Source organism: Amblyomma mixtum, chromosome 2 (genome assembly GCF_055824585.1).
Source record: "Amblyomma mixtum isolate Tamu chromosome 2, ASM5582458v1, whole genome shotgun sequence".
NCBI classification, from domain to species: Eukaryota; Metazoa; Arthropoda; class Arachnida; order Ixodida; family Ixodidae; genus Amblyomma; species Amblyomma mixtum.
The window spans coordinates 32695851-32711924 of NC_143013.1; the positions used below are offsets into that span (position 1 = coordinate 32695851).

The 16074-nt window shown below is 47.8% G+C and overlaps 2 protein-coding genes across 6 annotated transcripts in view; one reads left to right on the top strand and one right to left on the bottom strand.

Moving 5' to 3' along the window:
* Nucleotides 1-589: 589 nt before the first annotated feature.
* Nucleotides 590-3593, top strand: LOC149358886 (transmembrane protein 267). The gene is made up of 2 exons (XM_089571078.1): nt 590-1206; nt 3194-3593. Exons 1-2 carry the CDS (start codon nt 910-912, stop codon nt 3521-3523), a joined length of 627 nt encoding a protein of 208 aa, XP_089427204.1. The 5' UTR covers nt 590-909; the 3' UTR covers nt 3524-3593.
* BRWD3 (bromodomain and WD repeat-containing protein) overlaps nt 3558-16074 on the bottom strand; it is a 44356-nt gene continuing 31839 nt past the window's right edge. For 3 of the 5 annotated variants that reach the window (XM_089571050.1, XM_089571052.1, XM_089571049.1), the window contains 6 exons: nt 14994-15152; nt 12110-12262; nt 9589-9713; nt 7034-7152; nt 5841-5969; nt 3558-5040 (listed from right to left, as the gene is read on the bottom strand). In XM_089571050.1, the coding sequence (XP_089427176.1) occupies nt 4259-5040; nt 5841-5969; nt 7034-7152; nt 9589-9713; nt 12110-12262; nt 14994-15152 (1467 nt within the window). In that variant the 3' untranslated portion in view covers nt 3558-4258. Of the gene's footprint in view, nt 5041-5840; nt 5970-7033; nt 7153-9401; nt 9449-9588; nt 9714-12109; nt 12263-14993; nt 15153-16074 lie in introns of those variants that run through there. The other 2 variants (XM_089571051.1, XM_089571053.1) reach the window with 2 other exon arrangements.

Sequence of the window (16074 nt, forward strand, 5' to 3'; positions counted from 1 at the left end):
TTGTGTACGACGAGTTTGATTAGTTCTGAATACAAGAAGGAACAGACCTAAGTGCACACAGCTTTGCGCTTCAAGTCTATTTGTGCTGCCAAATGCTAAAAAAACTTCAACAAAAGTTCTTAACACAGGAGCAAAAAAACTAAACATTTAATGCGCATACAAAACATATCATCGCATGCTCGACAGGCCACCCCACGAATCAATTGAATCGTTAGGAGTATAGTTTCACACGGCAGTGCGTTTGGTACGGAATTTCTGCGTACGTGTGTACTAGTACACTGGCAGCTGGAAGGACACAGCACAAGGGCACAAGATGAAGCGACAGGTTGAATTTTTTGCCCGAAGCAGAACAAACCAAATCCGAAAGCAGTTTCTACATAGCACAAAACTTTATGTGTTCAAAAAAGAAAAAAAAATGCTCAATCGCGATATTTTTCGGCAACCACAGAAAAGCGAAACCAGAACTCTTCATAATTATCTATTTATAAAAACAGTTTTAGAGACAAATGAAAACAAGAACACTTAATGAACGCAATTAAGACAGATTTGAATAACATTCTCATGGTTCGCAGCTGTGAACACCGTAACCTATGCCGTAAACCTCAAGCACCTCAAGCATAGCCTCAAGTGCCTCAAGCAGTTGGGTGGCCTCGAGTACCACATGACTAGCAACAGCGACGCCGTTGCTATCCTCAGCAGTTGGCTACCTGACGTTTTACGCCAGCAGTTTACGCCTAAAAGTCCTCCACTTTTCCGCAACCAGCCGCTCAGCATTTGCTTGACGTAATGAACACGTTCGTTGGCTGTTTGACCGAAATACAGTGATTTCAAAAGACATGAAGGTGCTCATGCTGCGGCTCTGCTTAGCCAGTGCTCGCAGGATGCGGACGGACACGTCTCACCGCCTCTATGACAGCTAGTGGTGTCTCCAAAATTGCAACAATGGTGCTGTTTTATCTCATCGCGGCTGCACTGACGGTGGCCGTGTCGACCACTGGAGACTTCGTCACTGCCCAGAGCAAACTTCCTTGGCTGCGTGCTCTGGCTGACAATGCGACGCACGGTTTGGTCGCACTGCTGTGCTGGGTGATGGTTTCGGGAAAGCCGCTGCAAGCGGTCAACCTTCAAGACAGCATACTGTGCGGATTGTTTGGCTGTGCTGTCGACGTCGATCACTTTCTAGCTGCCAGGTCTCTGAAAATAGAGGTAACCGGCAGCAGTTTCTGTTCGAAACGGTGAATTTTGACCGTAACACAGCGCAGAAGGCTACTTCCGCCCCCGCAAACTAGATCCGAACGTAACGTAGTTTCTGTGCTACACGTATAACATTTTAACACGATTGCAGCATTGCGTTAGTCATGCGGCCATGCCTGACCTCGCAATTGTTAATGAAGTGTTCGAAATACTGTTAGAAGCCTCTTAGTCACAGTACAGATGGTCCCCAGCTCGCATAGGGAAACTGCGAGATCCCGCCGAACGAGTAAATTAGTGGCGGATTTCGTGAAAAAGGTTTCTAGGCTCCCGACAGTGAACATAGACCAGAGTGTACAGTGTTATTTCGTTTGGCACAAACTGGCGTTTAAGCCGCCGCGGTGGCTCAGTGGTTATGGTGCTCGGCTGCTGGCCCGAAAGACGCGGGTTCGATCCCGGTCGCGGCGGCTGAATTTCTTTGGAGGAGAAATTCGAGGCCCGTGTACTGTGCGATGTCAGTGCACGTTAAAGAACCCCAGGTGGTCGAAATTTCCGGAGCCCTCCACTACGGCGTCTCTCATTGCAGCATTCGCTTTGGGACGTTAAACCCCATAAACCAACCAAACAAACCAACAAACTGGCGTTTAAGGTGGCCCTGAATAATGAGCTACTCAACGAAGTGTTTTTCCATTGCCTTGATAGAGTGCCTACTCTCAGGCATATGGAAGGGGCATTTGACATGGCATACATTTTTATGAGGAGGGTAATACATGTTAATGTGTTCATCTCGTAGGGCGGAAATTCCTGTTCTAGTTGCATAGCTTCAAGTCCGCATAAGATGCACCAAAGTAACAATGTCGGGCAGACAACTTTGCTGCCAGTTATGCTGCAGCTAATACAAAAGGTGCAAGTCAAACAGGTCAAATGCTTGCATTGTCCCACTTCCAGCCGTGGTCCTGCATTTTATGCTATCTTAACGACGAGTACACAATGATATCAGCTGCAGATGTCCTCGCTTTTCAACACTATTTTTCAACTCTTAAGCCATTTTGTTCATCATACATTTTGTTAGTACTATTGTTTGTTCCATACTATACGTCCATTTTATTCCTAGCATACTGCATACAGCAGTGATTTAATTTGCTTGTTTTAGTTATGCTACCACAAACATCATAAAGGGAATAGCAGTAAGACATAGGGATGGCGGCAAAGGAACCGGACGAGCACCAACTTTAAACAATTGCCACTGAAGCTTGTTTATGGTTTAAGGGGGTTTAACGTCCCAGAGCGACTCGGGCTATGAGGGACACCGTAGTGAAGGGCACTGGAAATTTCAACCACCTGGGGTTCTTTAACCTGCACCGACATCGCACAGTACAGGAGCGCCTAGAATTTTGCTTCCATCGAAATTCGACTGCCGCGGCTGGGATTGAACCCGAGCAGCCGAGTGCCATAACCACTGGGCCACCACGGCGCCGCAATTCTCACTGAAGCATACTGAAAGTTAGTGCTGGTCCTGTCAGTTTCTTGCCCTCCATCCCTATGTCTTTGTGCTTTTCCTTTTATGATCATAACTTACCAACAAGCCTAAATCACCCAAGAGCCATGTACTACTACTTAATCTTCGTTGACCAAGTTTTTCCTGGCATTGTGTGCTCCAAGAAAGAGAAGTTAGCTTGAGGCCTCTGATGTGGCCAAGTGCTCAATCACCATGTTATCTACTCAGCTAAACAAGCTTTATACCTGACAGCTACGAGCCAGTTGTGGTGAAGGATAATATCCAACCATAGCACAAATGAGTTTAAATGTAATTTGAAAACAACTGCAAGTAGTAAGATATGCAAGAAATTTCACTGTAACTGGCCCGTCTTCATCTGTCCCTGTCAACAGATGTGTACTATACTAGTGAATAGGGAGGTAGACACTGCAAGCAATGCATGTGCTTGTTCTCTGCACCGTGGGTACTGTAACTTGTTGCGATGACTGCATTGCTTCATTTCAGGATGCCACTAACCTGGGGACAAGACCATTTCTACACTGCAGCTCTGTGGTGCTCGCAAGCTTGTCGACGGCTGCACTTATGGGAAAGCTATGCGGTCAGGTGCTAGTCTACAAGGTAGCGCTGATAGCACTTGTTGCAGTTGCATCGCACCACTTGAGAGACTCTATTCGAAGAGGCTTGTGGCTGTGGCCTTTTGGCAGTACAAGTCCTCTAAAGTTGTACGCCTACTATGCGGGACTTGCGTTCACAGTGCTCATTGCGGTGGCTGCCGTGAGGCTGATGCCCCAGCAGAGGGACGCTACTCACATCCCCCTGGTCAGAGTTGTGTAAGGCTGGTGCACGCGAATAAAGATACGAGACAATGGAAGGTTCCAGGAAGCCTGTAATCTCATCACCGAAATGACGTTTCAAATTTGCATGTTGGCAGTGAGCAGTTAGGCAAACACTGGCTGCTGACAGTGCCACACTCCAACACTACTCCAATCACTTCCTTACACCATTCAAAAACAATTCAACCAGCATCGGGAAACCTGCAGATCTGCGGGTTGAAAGAAATGTAAGTACACAATTCATTCTCGACTGCACCGGACATATTTTGTCGCAAACTGGTGAACAAAAGTCTTCACCTTCACAATCAGAAGAGACATACAATTTTTACAGTTTTCTGTACAGCCACTTACAACACTATCTACAATCACTATGACAAATGTGAAACGCAGGGTCAGAAGCACTCAAACCACTGCACCCTTGCACAAGCATTCAGATGAGGTGAATTCAAACTAGCATGCCTGCTGAAAAACTGGAATGTTTTTCACGGACTTTGAGTCATGAAAAAGAAAAGTGCTACCAGTAAAATATGTGTAGCTTCTCTGCAGCATTCGCAATCAAATGATTTTCAATAAATACGAAGGAAACAATGGTGCAATGAAGGATGCAATTTACACTTTGCAAACCCATCAGGCTGTGGAAAAGGGCTAAGATGATGGTGGTGGCAATTCAAGCTCTCCATAATGTTGCACAAGAACTGACGAGTCGATAGCACAAGCCATACACAGCCTGACTTTTTCACTGGGCCACCATAGCTCGCGCTGCATGCTTTGACAGCTTCCGTAACCTCCCTCGACTGCTCACAGAAAGCACCTCGCGTGCCCTTGAGTCCAGGCCGTCTTCGTCGTCATCGGAGTCCTCTGTCCAGTCGGAATCCTCTTCCTCCCGGTAGCGAACCTTCTGCTGACCACGATTTCTGGTTTGCACGCGCATCTTGCCACCGGCAGTCCCCGCAGACCTGACAGTTGTCTCAGGTGAGAAACTCGTCGTTTTGCGAGGCTTGCGTGATGAGCGGCGTGGCATTCCGTAGTCGTGGTCTGTCAAGCAGGTGGACGACTTTCCTGAGCTACCCGTTGTCATCTCCGACTCCCCGCTGCTGTTTCCCCGTTTCTTTTTCGGTGCTGGTGCATTTTGGGACGAACTGCTCCCTCTGCTGGAACAGGATGAACTGCTGCTGTCATCGCTGCCAATCACATTGGTGCGAGCGGCTCTTCGCGTTGACCGCCGCCGTTCTGGAGGAGAGTCATCATTGTCATCGTTGTCTTCATCATCATCATCGTCACCATTTTCGTCCTCATGTTCTTCATTTTCTTCATCTTCAGAGCATTCACCACTGCTCGCCTGCCCCTCCTCGGGCTCTTCCTCGTGGCTATCCTCACCTTCAGAGGAAAAAATGAAGCGGCTGGCCTTTCTCTTCCGGCTGACATTGGACACAGTCTCGCTCGAGGAGCTTCCCTCACTGCTCTCGAGCTTCCCAGCAGTTGGCACGGAGGTCTTCTTGCCGTTCACCATTCGATCACCTGGAAACAGAAGTGTTGCCACTGTAGCTTACAGCCTCAAACTGACTTTAGATTATGATGGCTGTTTGCCACATTGTAATGACAAACGGGGTGCTTCCATTGAAAACAAACTTTCATAACCGAAAAAAGGACCAAAATTTAAATATCGTTAATATAGTTATCACCACCGCAGGCTGTTCCCACAAGAGAAGTGTGATGCTGAGTACTTTATTGCATTCGAATATCGGAGGATAGGCCACACTGATGCGCATCTAAACCGGCAATCACGGAGTCCATCCATAATTCTCTCGATATCATCATCAGCATCAAAAGTTTGAACTGATGGTTGGTTGGTTTATGGGGTTTAACGTCCCAAAGCGACTCAGGCTATGACAGACGCCATAGTGAAGGGCTCCGGAAATTTCGACCACCTGGGGTTCTTTAACGTGCATTGACATTGCACAGTACACGGGCCTCTAGAATTTCTCCTCCAAAAAACTGAGTTGCGGGAAAAAATACTGTGTATACTCATGTTAGGGCCGCACCCCCAACTTGGCAGCTGGTAATTCAGGAAAAAAAGAAAAAGTACATACAGTACATAGAGTATTCCATTTTGAACCTAAAATTTCTCAGGCTTTTGCTGCTGAATGAAGGTCAACTGAGCTAGAAGATCTCGGACAACTGATTTTTACTAAGTACAGCCCCGGATGGTCCTTTAATTTCAGATGACATATGCCAAGCAGAACATAAATGTGCAATGCATGCACAAATCAATGATGCAAGGGAGGCAATTCCGAGCGCCCAGAGATTGTGACACATACGGAAAATGCGCGCACCTTGTCCACTTGACCGTGTAGACCGGGCCAAGCTGTCGCCTCTTGCATTTTTCCTCGCATCTTCCTCATCGTCGGTGTCCGAATCCGATTCCACATAATGCTTTACGTGAAGTGCTGAAAGAAGAAGAAGAAAAAAAGCACGGTGGGAGGTGGAGGCCTTGTCACTAACTGTATGCACACAATGCCCCAACAAGACAGACATGATTTCAAGACATTTACTGCACGTTAAAAAAGAAGGCAAAAAAAATTCCTAATTTCAGACTGGAGCACAGCGCTCCAGACCATGCAGCTACAGCTCTTAGGCTCGTCCGAATATTTGATGACTGAATATGGGATTTTAATTATTGGAGCAAATAGTAAAATCGTATATCCCGGATCTGATTCAACCCAAATGTTTTGTATCTGAGATCTCCAAGTGCTGTCCAACATGAGTGAATAACATTCATGGGACACTCTCTTGCCATCATGTGTAGAGCTTTAGTGCATTTCTTCTTGTACGTAATACATGAACATTTTTGGATATGCGTACAGTTGCTCGTTCTTCACTATGTTTTTGCACCGAATGTGACGGCAAATAGTGATGACTTTAAGGCAGCTGAATCTCAAATGAAAATTCAGCTGGTAATATAGTAACAGCGCCTGTCCTGCAAGACATGAACAAATAACGCTTTTCTATTACCTTGAACATGCAAGTTGCATGCGTGTATCAGTTGGGGGCGTGCTAGAATCCGCCAACTTCGGCAGTTGCAGTTTCGGTTCTATTTCTAGTTTAATCGATGGTGAGAAAACTTTTGGTTCAGATTAACAGAGATTTTTTTCACACAGCCTCATACGAAACCAACCAACGCTAAGGGTGGGGTTCTGTTTAAGCAGGAATTTCGTTTAACCGATTTCTGTCCATCGAGATTCTATTTTATTCTATTTTGCACTGCCGCTCGTATGCTGCTGCAATGCTGCTTGCAATGCTGCTTGCAATGCTGCTAGCACTGCTGGTATCACAACCGATTACAGTTTGCATTATACTGTGCTGAGGATCTGGATAGGAGCTTAGATTAACACTCTTGTCTCAGTCAAAACGATACTGCAAACTAGTACAGTGGCTTGGCAACATGCATCTTAGCGACGAAGTGACATTGTAGCCAGCTAGTGATAAGGGGGCAAGGTTCGACAGAGCTTACCAGCAGCCCTTGTGGTGGTGGACGACGAGGTGCCTGCCTGCGATGACGACTGCCCGCTTGCTCGAGAAGACGATGGTTGCGAGTCACTGGAGAAATCAAGCACCGCAGCTGGCTGCCGCCTGAAACATTGCCGGGGAAAAGAAAAAAAGCACAACGGCCTCTTACACATCATCAAGCAGCAAACCATGTGGAAATGCATCCACTTTTCGCAGACCCCACCTGCTCAAGCAGAATGCTTCATCACTTTGCAATGAAGTGCAGCTCTGGGCAAAAGTCACATTAAAGGGTTGAAGTTATGCTGCTGCATTTTCTCCCATTTCGTAATGCTCATTCTGTGGCCTATTCACAAGAGCTCACAGGTGAGCATGTTGTAAAGCACACTCCGCCACCTCAAGCCCTTAAAAACACATCACAATCTCACCAATGTCACTAGTAATGTGAAATACTTGTTTTTGTTAGTTATTTGCACATGTTTACATACACTTTCAAAGCATAGTGCCAAACTGTGGCCAGTTGCGAAGAAAATATACACTCTGTAAAGAGTTGGCTACAGAGTAGAGCCCCTCTGTATGAAGTGTGCATGTTACATTGTGAATTACTGTTTCTCCCTTTGTGCAAAATGACTTCAGGTCTTTTATGTGTACCTGTGTTCCTAATGTCTGCACTGCCTTGGCAAGTGCAAAAATTACACAACATATGAATGCTCTGCTACCACTTTTGCATGGTCTTTTACAGCTCAACAGGAAGACATACAGAGAGAAGACAGCAGGACAGCATCACTCTCTCTGTGTAGTGTCTTCTCTGTGTTGCCCTGCTGCACTGCAAAAGATTATGAACCAATAAGACCAGCTTGAGGTTTTGCTCAACTACCACAAAATGATGACACAGTAGCATTTTTTTTGGTTTGAAGCAAACAGTAATTTTCTTCATTTAATTTTGAAGCAAACATTTGGAATACTTTTGGCACACAAAAGGGATTGAACAGCACAAAAGGCATTTTCAAAACCACATGTTCTTCTAATTAAAATAATAACAATAATTAAATAAATAAAGACTGCACTGAAGCTATGTAAAAAATGGTAACCTGAAATCAGGAGAGCCCACCTACTTGCAAAGTTTCGACTAAGCCACGAGTACAGTCGAACCCGGATATATCGGAACTGTGGAGACTGTTTTTCAAGTGAATGTTCGTTATTTCGGCCTAATATATATGCGACTCGGCATCGCTGTTGTAACCAACCAGTTCTCCGTTGCCATGAAAGGTGCCATCTTGGATTCAGACAGAATTGGTAGGCACCCACGAAGTGAATTGGACAGACTGGCTTGGCTATTTGTTCTCCATAGTTACCATTAGAGATAATGGGACACACTCCGTTGCCATCAAGATGGCTACAAAGAGCGCGCAATCGCATTGAAAACGGTACAACAGAACAGCGGGACAGCTACAGTGTCCGCCTCGGCTTGGACGACTCCACCGACGGCACAGGGCAGCAAACATGATAGAGGGGGGGAGGGGGAGTGCATTTGGGGGTGCTCAATTCCGCCCGCGTATTCTCGTGGGTTATCTCTCTGTCTCGGTGAGCATCGTTGCCCCATATGTAAACCTGCAAACTGACTGTTCCTGCTTCGCGCGGCGAGTGCATTCGTTCATGGCATGACTTGCAGTGGCGCCGCACTGTCTCGTATCATGGCGCGAGAGGGTGCAGGCATGACGAAAGCGGGACTACGGTTCAGATACAGTCTAATATTATCACTTGAGGGCAGAACATGGGGAGCGGCGATTTTCACGATTTTGGAAGCTGGTTTTTCATATTCTTGAAGTTCACGGATTGTTCGGACTGTTCGATTATTCGGATCATATTCCGGGTTCCGCCGAGTCCAAAAAAAATCGGCCGGTGACTGTAGCATTTCGCCTCCATCATAATGCAATCACCGTGGCTGGGAACGAACCCACGTCTTTTGGGCGAGCAGCCGAGCACCATAACCACTGAGCTCCATAGCTACCGTGGGTGCAGGCCTGCCATAAGGAATACTTTATTGATGACAGCCTTTCAGATTTAGTAGATGACAACTGCCTTAACATGCTTTACAGAGCAATTATGCAGTTAGTTTCCTACCTTACTTCAGCAGAGAAGGGTAGTACAATGAGGGATTCATTAAGCCAGACATGTAAAGCAAGCCAACAGACACTGAAACCATGCTAAGCATAGGGATGTGTTTTTTTCTTTTTAATTTGTGGTGTTGAACAATGAGCGATTGTTTTCCTTCTGCTTTGTATTCAATTATATTTCAGGTAAAAAAAAATTATTACATTACTAATTTCCCACCGCTCAACAGTGAAATTTAAAAAAAATTCTGCCATGCTTACCTTGGTCTTGGAGGCTGCGACTTCATTCACATCAAAACTTGCTTGAGCTGTTTCAGATAAACAAGTTTAAACCTGTGGAGACTGCTTGAAATCAAGGGTTTTTCCTTTCTCTTCTGGAGCAATGTCACCAAAATAACCAGGCGCGATAGAAAGCAGTAACTTCCTTGTTTCTCCTGTTTTTACTTACCTACTGCTGACGTACTGGTTGTTCCTCACTTTGGTCTCGTACTTGACAGCTGACCTCCAATCACTTGTGATCTGACGCATGCGCTCTTCAAAATATGCAGACATTCGTATCGTCATGGAGTAGATCTGAAAAAAAAGGAAGCCCACAGGTGCACTCAAAACCTGCGTGCACAATAATCAGCTACATAAAGCAGCCAGCTGTGACAAAAGGCCAGACTTTTTTTTCCAAAGTCCTTATTCAAACCGCTGTGCAGCAAACAGGTACAGTAATCCCTCGTTATAACGAAATTGCTTTACTCGAAATATCGCTTTATTCGAAATTTCTTTCGGTCCCGACCCAAACGCATGCATTTTAAGCCGCATTACTTGAAGCGCACGAAGAGCTTGACCCGCTTAGAGCGAAGTGGCAAGTGGAGGCATCGCCGCCGCCGTGCGTAGGAATCGCTGCCGTGGCGGCGACCCTTTGCGCATGCAGTGCCAAATTAATACCGCCGACGAATTAGACTCATACAGGCATAGAACAGGCCACAAAAGTACCAAACCCACGATCGATGACCTGCCTAGTAACGGGCACCAAGAGAATGCCGAGTGTCCCCTGCTCAGCGAGGCCGAATTCCATGGTGCAGCGCGCACGAACCGTTAATCTCGGTCGGAAGCGCATTCCTGGTGTTCCCCGTGACAGAATGCACACGAAAATAAAGTTTTCCTCGCGCTTTGTGATGCCAGAAAGCCGTGGTGTCTTGGATGCGGAAAAGTGACCAGTCATACTCGATTCGCGCCAATCAACAAGACAAACGGTCTAAATGCGTGGTAGGGTCACTGAATTTGGTTGTTACAGCGGGGACACATGTGCGAAAAGCGAGCGCGATTCACTGCGGCACGAAGTTGCGAACGGCATCACAGCGTCCGATCTCATCTCGCCACCTGCGCCATGTCAACGACGGAGCGGGAGCCAACACGAGCGCGGAGAGCCGCAACGTCATGATGACGTAGGGCGCGCTCCTTTGAGCCGGGCCGACCTGCCCACGGCCAGTCTCGACGCGCTCGCTAGCGCGCGCGCGCCGAGACAGGCCGTGGCCTGCCAGCCTTGATGCTGGCCGCCGGCGTCTGAAAATGCGATAGTATTGTTTGTTCAAGTTCATAGCAAGCCCTGGGGGTAGAGGTGATGACTGCGATACAAGCAAATTTCATCCGCTTTGGTGCTGCTCCTGCCTGATGCGGTTCGCCTGCCGTCTGCTAGCTAGCTCCGTTGCTGAAGGCGTCGCGGAAATCTGAAGTTTCTTTTATTATGGGGCCGGTTGACAGTAAAGGGGTGCCGGGTGTAGCACCTTTATTTGAGTGCTGGCCAGTCCCGAAGCGCTAACAGCTGCGGCATCGATGCAAAACCGGCTAGGCTTAGCGGCGACTAGGGCAGTCAGGGAGCAGCGCGCAGTTTGTCACCTGGCGTTCCAGCAGGCGGCGTCATTGCCGAAAGCTCCACTCTTGCACAGGCATCCTGTCGCTGCTCGAATTTAGGAGGCAGACTTTATGGCAGCATGGCTGCTTTGTATTTTTCTTGTGTGAACGGGAAGTAAGCTGAGCCTGGATCCCGTCTGGATCACAAAAATGAGCTAAAGCTTGTTCTTGATATAGATAATAAACTCTGGTATAAGAAATTTGAACTGTATCATCTTTGAGGATCGCTGACGAATACTAAGTTGTTGGGAGAAGTAACAAATGTGCTATGAGCAAACTTTGTAGCGAAAGCTACATTGGCCACGAACTTGCGATTTCGCTGTGGCGGTGCTCCGAGGAGGCACAGTGACCGACCTTGAGCCGTTGCCTAGCAACCGCCGCAGCTGGCGGACGCCGCGCGGCGTCATCTGCCAGCTTCCTCGCAGTTGTGGCGCAATTAAATCTCGACTGTTATAGCTTTTTTTTCGAGCAGTCGCTTACATCGAATTATCGTTTATAAAGAATTTTTTTGCCGTCCCGCTGACTTCGTTATAACGAGGGATTACTGTACTATAATCTTGCAAAATAGCACATATGAAAGCTAACATGCGAAAAACAGACGACACACATGCACTGAAATGGTGCCAGCGCTTGGATGGCTTCGTATGTATCGCTGACATCTGTTTTTGCACTCTTCTGCTGGATGAACGGGCCGGACAAGCTTGCCCAGGAGACTGCCTTACTCAAAGAGCCGCGGTGAAGACCGCTTTGTCGGCAGAATAAAGAGAAAGCAATGTGCTCTCACCACAGCTGGATAGGCAAACAGACTCCAGGCACATGTCCAACAGTGGGCACCCAACCAAATTCAAGCTACGATAAAAACTTGCTTGAGAAACTGTATGAACGGAAATCACCCTTTGTTGAGCTGGAATTTCCAAGATGCATCCTCTCCAACCCACCCAGCTTAGCATAATCAAGACACAAACTAGGCAGATGGAAATGGTAACCCGGGCAAGCGAAAGAGCACTGACTGGACAAGGGGCAGGGAATCACAAGGCAGAAGGGACTACACCACCACCTGGACCTACCCTCGATTTCTTGTTGGTGTTGTAGTTTCGTGAGTTGGCAAAGATGAGCCGCATGTCCTTGCAAAACTCAATGGGACTTGGGTAGAGGTTCCGCTGAAGTCGATCCCTCACAGTGCTCAGGTCCATCGGTGTGTCAATTATGTTGGCATAGTCCTGCGAAGGAGAAGCAGAAGGGGCACTTCAGCCGGAGCCATAAATGATGCGAGACACATGGCTTGCATTCTAGCTGCTAATCCTTTGAGGGGAAATATGGCAACTACCTGGCAGAACTGACTCGGCAAGATGGTTAAGGTATACAGGGCAATGAACAGTGTACCGGCCAACCCTGCCCAAGACTCTGACGAACTCCACTTCTTTGCAACAGAAGGTACATGCGCCAGAACATCGCTGTCAGCAGGCTGCAGAGCACATTAGCATCTTGCACAATGCACAGTTTGGCTACTCCTTACCTACAACTGTATCTAGGCTGCTTGCTTCCGGCAGCTATCACAGCACTACCCAATATATGCCCGCAGTTATAAGCAGCCAGCAACCTGGTTACAGCTTTTGTGCATAGCATTGCTGACACTACAGCACATGCACAAAATAGGTCGAGAAGGCACAACATCCACAAAGCAATATCAATCATGTGGGGGGAAAAAAAGCACTGTTGGCCGCAGTCGTGGCCTAGTGGTCTGGGTGTCCGCCTCGGCTGCGGGAGGTGGTTGGTTCGAAACCCACCGCCGGACACCCACCGGTGAAAATGGGTACAAGCCACCCCCGGCCCGGCGCCCGGCTTCTTCAGGGGTGTGCGCTTGGAAGAGGCTCCGTAAACCCCGCTGCGCCCCTTCGGGGGCAACCTAGTTTCGAGCAACTCAGCCTGCAAAGGTGGTTCGTGTTTCACTGCAAAGTGAGGAGTTCCGACTCAAAACTCGTACGCTCTAACCAGCGTGTCTCAAGACAAACACTGTAAGCGATCCTTCGTTTCGAAGAGAAAACTTCAGAGTATCACAGCTGACTAGACATGGCGGTTTTTCCGGCTGTCTGACTTGCGAGAGACAGAGCCTCAGTACACGCTCCAATTCAATCACACCCCAGAGATATTGTTCCAAATACGCGCCAAAAGAGGTTAGCACTGTCAAGCGATAAAATAATGCGTGTATTCCTCTTCTCGTATTTCAAGTGCACTGCACTTTCTTGCACTGTTTTCCTTACCCGTCTCTTTTTGTTGTCTTCCCTTTTGTTTACCTAACCGAAAAAAAAAAAGGAAATATACAGTCGACGACCGAAAATTCGGACGCCTGATTTTTCGGACATGCTTGATTATTCGGACTTTTTCGCGGCACCGCGACATGGCCCATAGAGCCAATGTGTAAGAGCGCTTGAAATTTCGGACGCACCGCAACTGACCACTCGATTTTTCGGACCTCGTTCGCACTCGCCGCCAGTACCCAAGCCGCCATATAATGTGTACAGTGGAACCTCATTAATTCAGACTGCAGGGGATATCGAAAACTTGATCAAACAAAACGAAATTCAAGCTTAAAGGAAGCCTCTTGCGACGCTGAAATTCTGCGCGAGTCGGCACATTGCGCTCGCGTGTTTTCGAATTCGTACTGTCCTTGAATGTCTTCCGCCGCACGAACTTGAACCGTAGTCTGAGTTCACGGAACTCATCTGTGCCGAGTCTTTAGTCCCGAACACGGAACGCGAATACGATCGAAGCGCGCTTCGGGCGCGCCGCCGGATCTTATCGCGCCGCCGGATCTTATCGTGGCCGCGATCTGCTCCGGCGCCGCGCCGTTCACGGAGGCCACGCACGCGCACCGGAGCTTTCAAGTGCCGTCTATGGATGGCGCCGTGATCATTATCATCAACATTTTTCTCTGTCGCGATTTTCCGCTGTTCACATCGGCATCAGTATCGCCAGCTCCAGCCTTTCGTGGCGTGTTAGCATGCGTGTTAGCGCGTTCGCCGTGATAGTGGCTTTCGCGTGCTGCCGCCGAGCTTCACAGTTTTAGCGCGATGGGCAAGCACCTTAAGCTACACGGCTGGGAGTTAGCTCTCGAACGCGGTCGGTAAGCGTGCGGCGAGCGGGAAATTCGACGTGGCCGAGAAGTGCGTCCGATGATGGTGCAACCAAAAGAGAAACACAAGCTGCAAAAAGCGCGCTTGCCGAGTCAAGCCGTGCGAGTTTCCTGAACTGGAAGAAGAGCTGCTCCTCTATGTGATGGAATTTCGGAACAACGGCTACGCGTTGACAGCGGACATGCTGCGCGGCTTCTTTTGGCATGAGCGTGCACCAGAGCGCAGCACCAGCTCAGGAGTCTAAATACTTCGCGAGTGACGATTGAACGTAGAATAAATGTCGCTCATTCCCTGGTTGGTGTGTTTTTACTTAAAAAAAATTTTTTTTTCCCATATCGCGTGTATGGGCAGCACCCCGAAAATTGGCCCTCGAATCTGGAAAAAAAAAAGTGCGGCCCTTATACGCGTTTATACGGTATTTCGCGCGGCGAAATATAGTCATGAGAAGCTTTAGAATGTGTGCAATACAATTGGCCGCTTTCTCCGGCATAGTGGAAATAAGTTCGCGATTTTTTCGGTGAAATTTGATTTTCCGGACTGCCCGATTTTTCGGTCGTTTTCGCGGTCCCTAGAGAGTCCGAAAAATCGGTCGTCGACTGTACATGAGTTGGGAGGACAACTACGGTGCCATTCTGTATTCTGCTTCTCTTCCTGTCGTTGAGCTAGGTAGACCTGTTTTCTGTCAAGCAGAGATAGTAAAGCCGCTAAGCGGCTATCTCAAGTGCGCATCACTAAAGGAAATCGGATGGAGACAGGACAGCTTCCGTTCTGTAGTCTTTCCCAGCATCAAGATCTGCAAGGCAGACAACACACTCACAGGATAGGCTGCCAGGTCCACTGGTTGCCGGAAAGGCGTGGAATCCTCGTAGTTCAAGATCGCTGTCAACAGCTCCTGGCACTGGCCCTTCCAAGTCACCGAGGTAAGTGGGGCGCTGCCTGGTGCCCTGCGTTTTTGTGGCCGACTGGACGGCGCCGCCTGCAAAACAAGGAGGGACCAGCAGCCAAGCAGTGTTTGCACATTTACCAAACCGTCAAGTGTCACTGAAAAGATCACTTATTTTTCAGTCTTTTTTTTAATTATTAGTCCCACCACAGTAAAACGGAAAGTTGAGCTAGTTGGTACTGGTTCAGCACTTTTCAAACACAAGCTGACAAAGACCGAGGAAGAAGGATGCGCAGTCTCTTCCAGTCATCCTTCTTCCACAGTCTTCATTTGCTTGCGCTCGAAACATGCACCATCATAGTATCAGATCTTACCCAGCAATAAAATTAAGCTTCATTAATTCATTAGACCAAGAGTTTTAAAACTGGGTTACAAGCAACTCAAGCCATGCACACTTATGCCCAGCCCCTCCTTCAGCCAGTTTACCTTGAGAGTGACCATTGCTTAGAGTGGAATTGTAATTGCTTGTAGCAGACTTTTAGTCTACAGCCAGCTGCAGTGTGATCCATAATGGCTGCATGCACATTACTGCACAGGGAAAAGAAATGTAACTAAGACTTTGGTGTCCTTATTCCTTATGCTTAATGGCAGGCTGACAGACTGACTGACTGTCTATGCTAAACTGCACAATACCTTGCACTGCACAATACCTAAACTGCACAAGCGCTCGTCCCTGTCTACTTCTATGTCCATGTCTTTTATTGCGCCCCTGTGTCCTCCTGAAAAGTTATGAACCAACACGCCCAAATACAAGTACTTCTGAGCACAATACCTTACCCAGCTCACTGCAATCCGAAATTCAACACATAACAAAAATACAAATGCAAAAACTGGCACACGCACGTCATGGGGGTGAGTACATATTGAGAGCATATCACTGACAACTCGCTAGAAAGACAGCAGTGACATCAAGTTGTCAAGGAATGGAAGAGACCCAGACTCTGTGACACTCTTA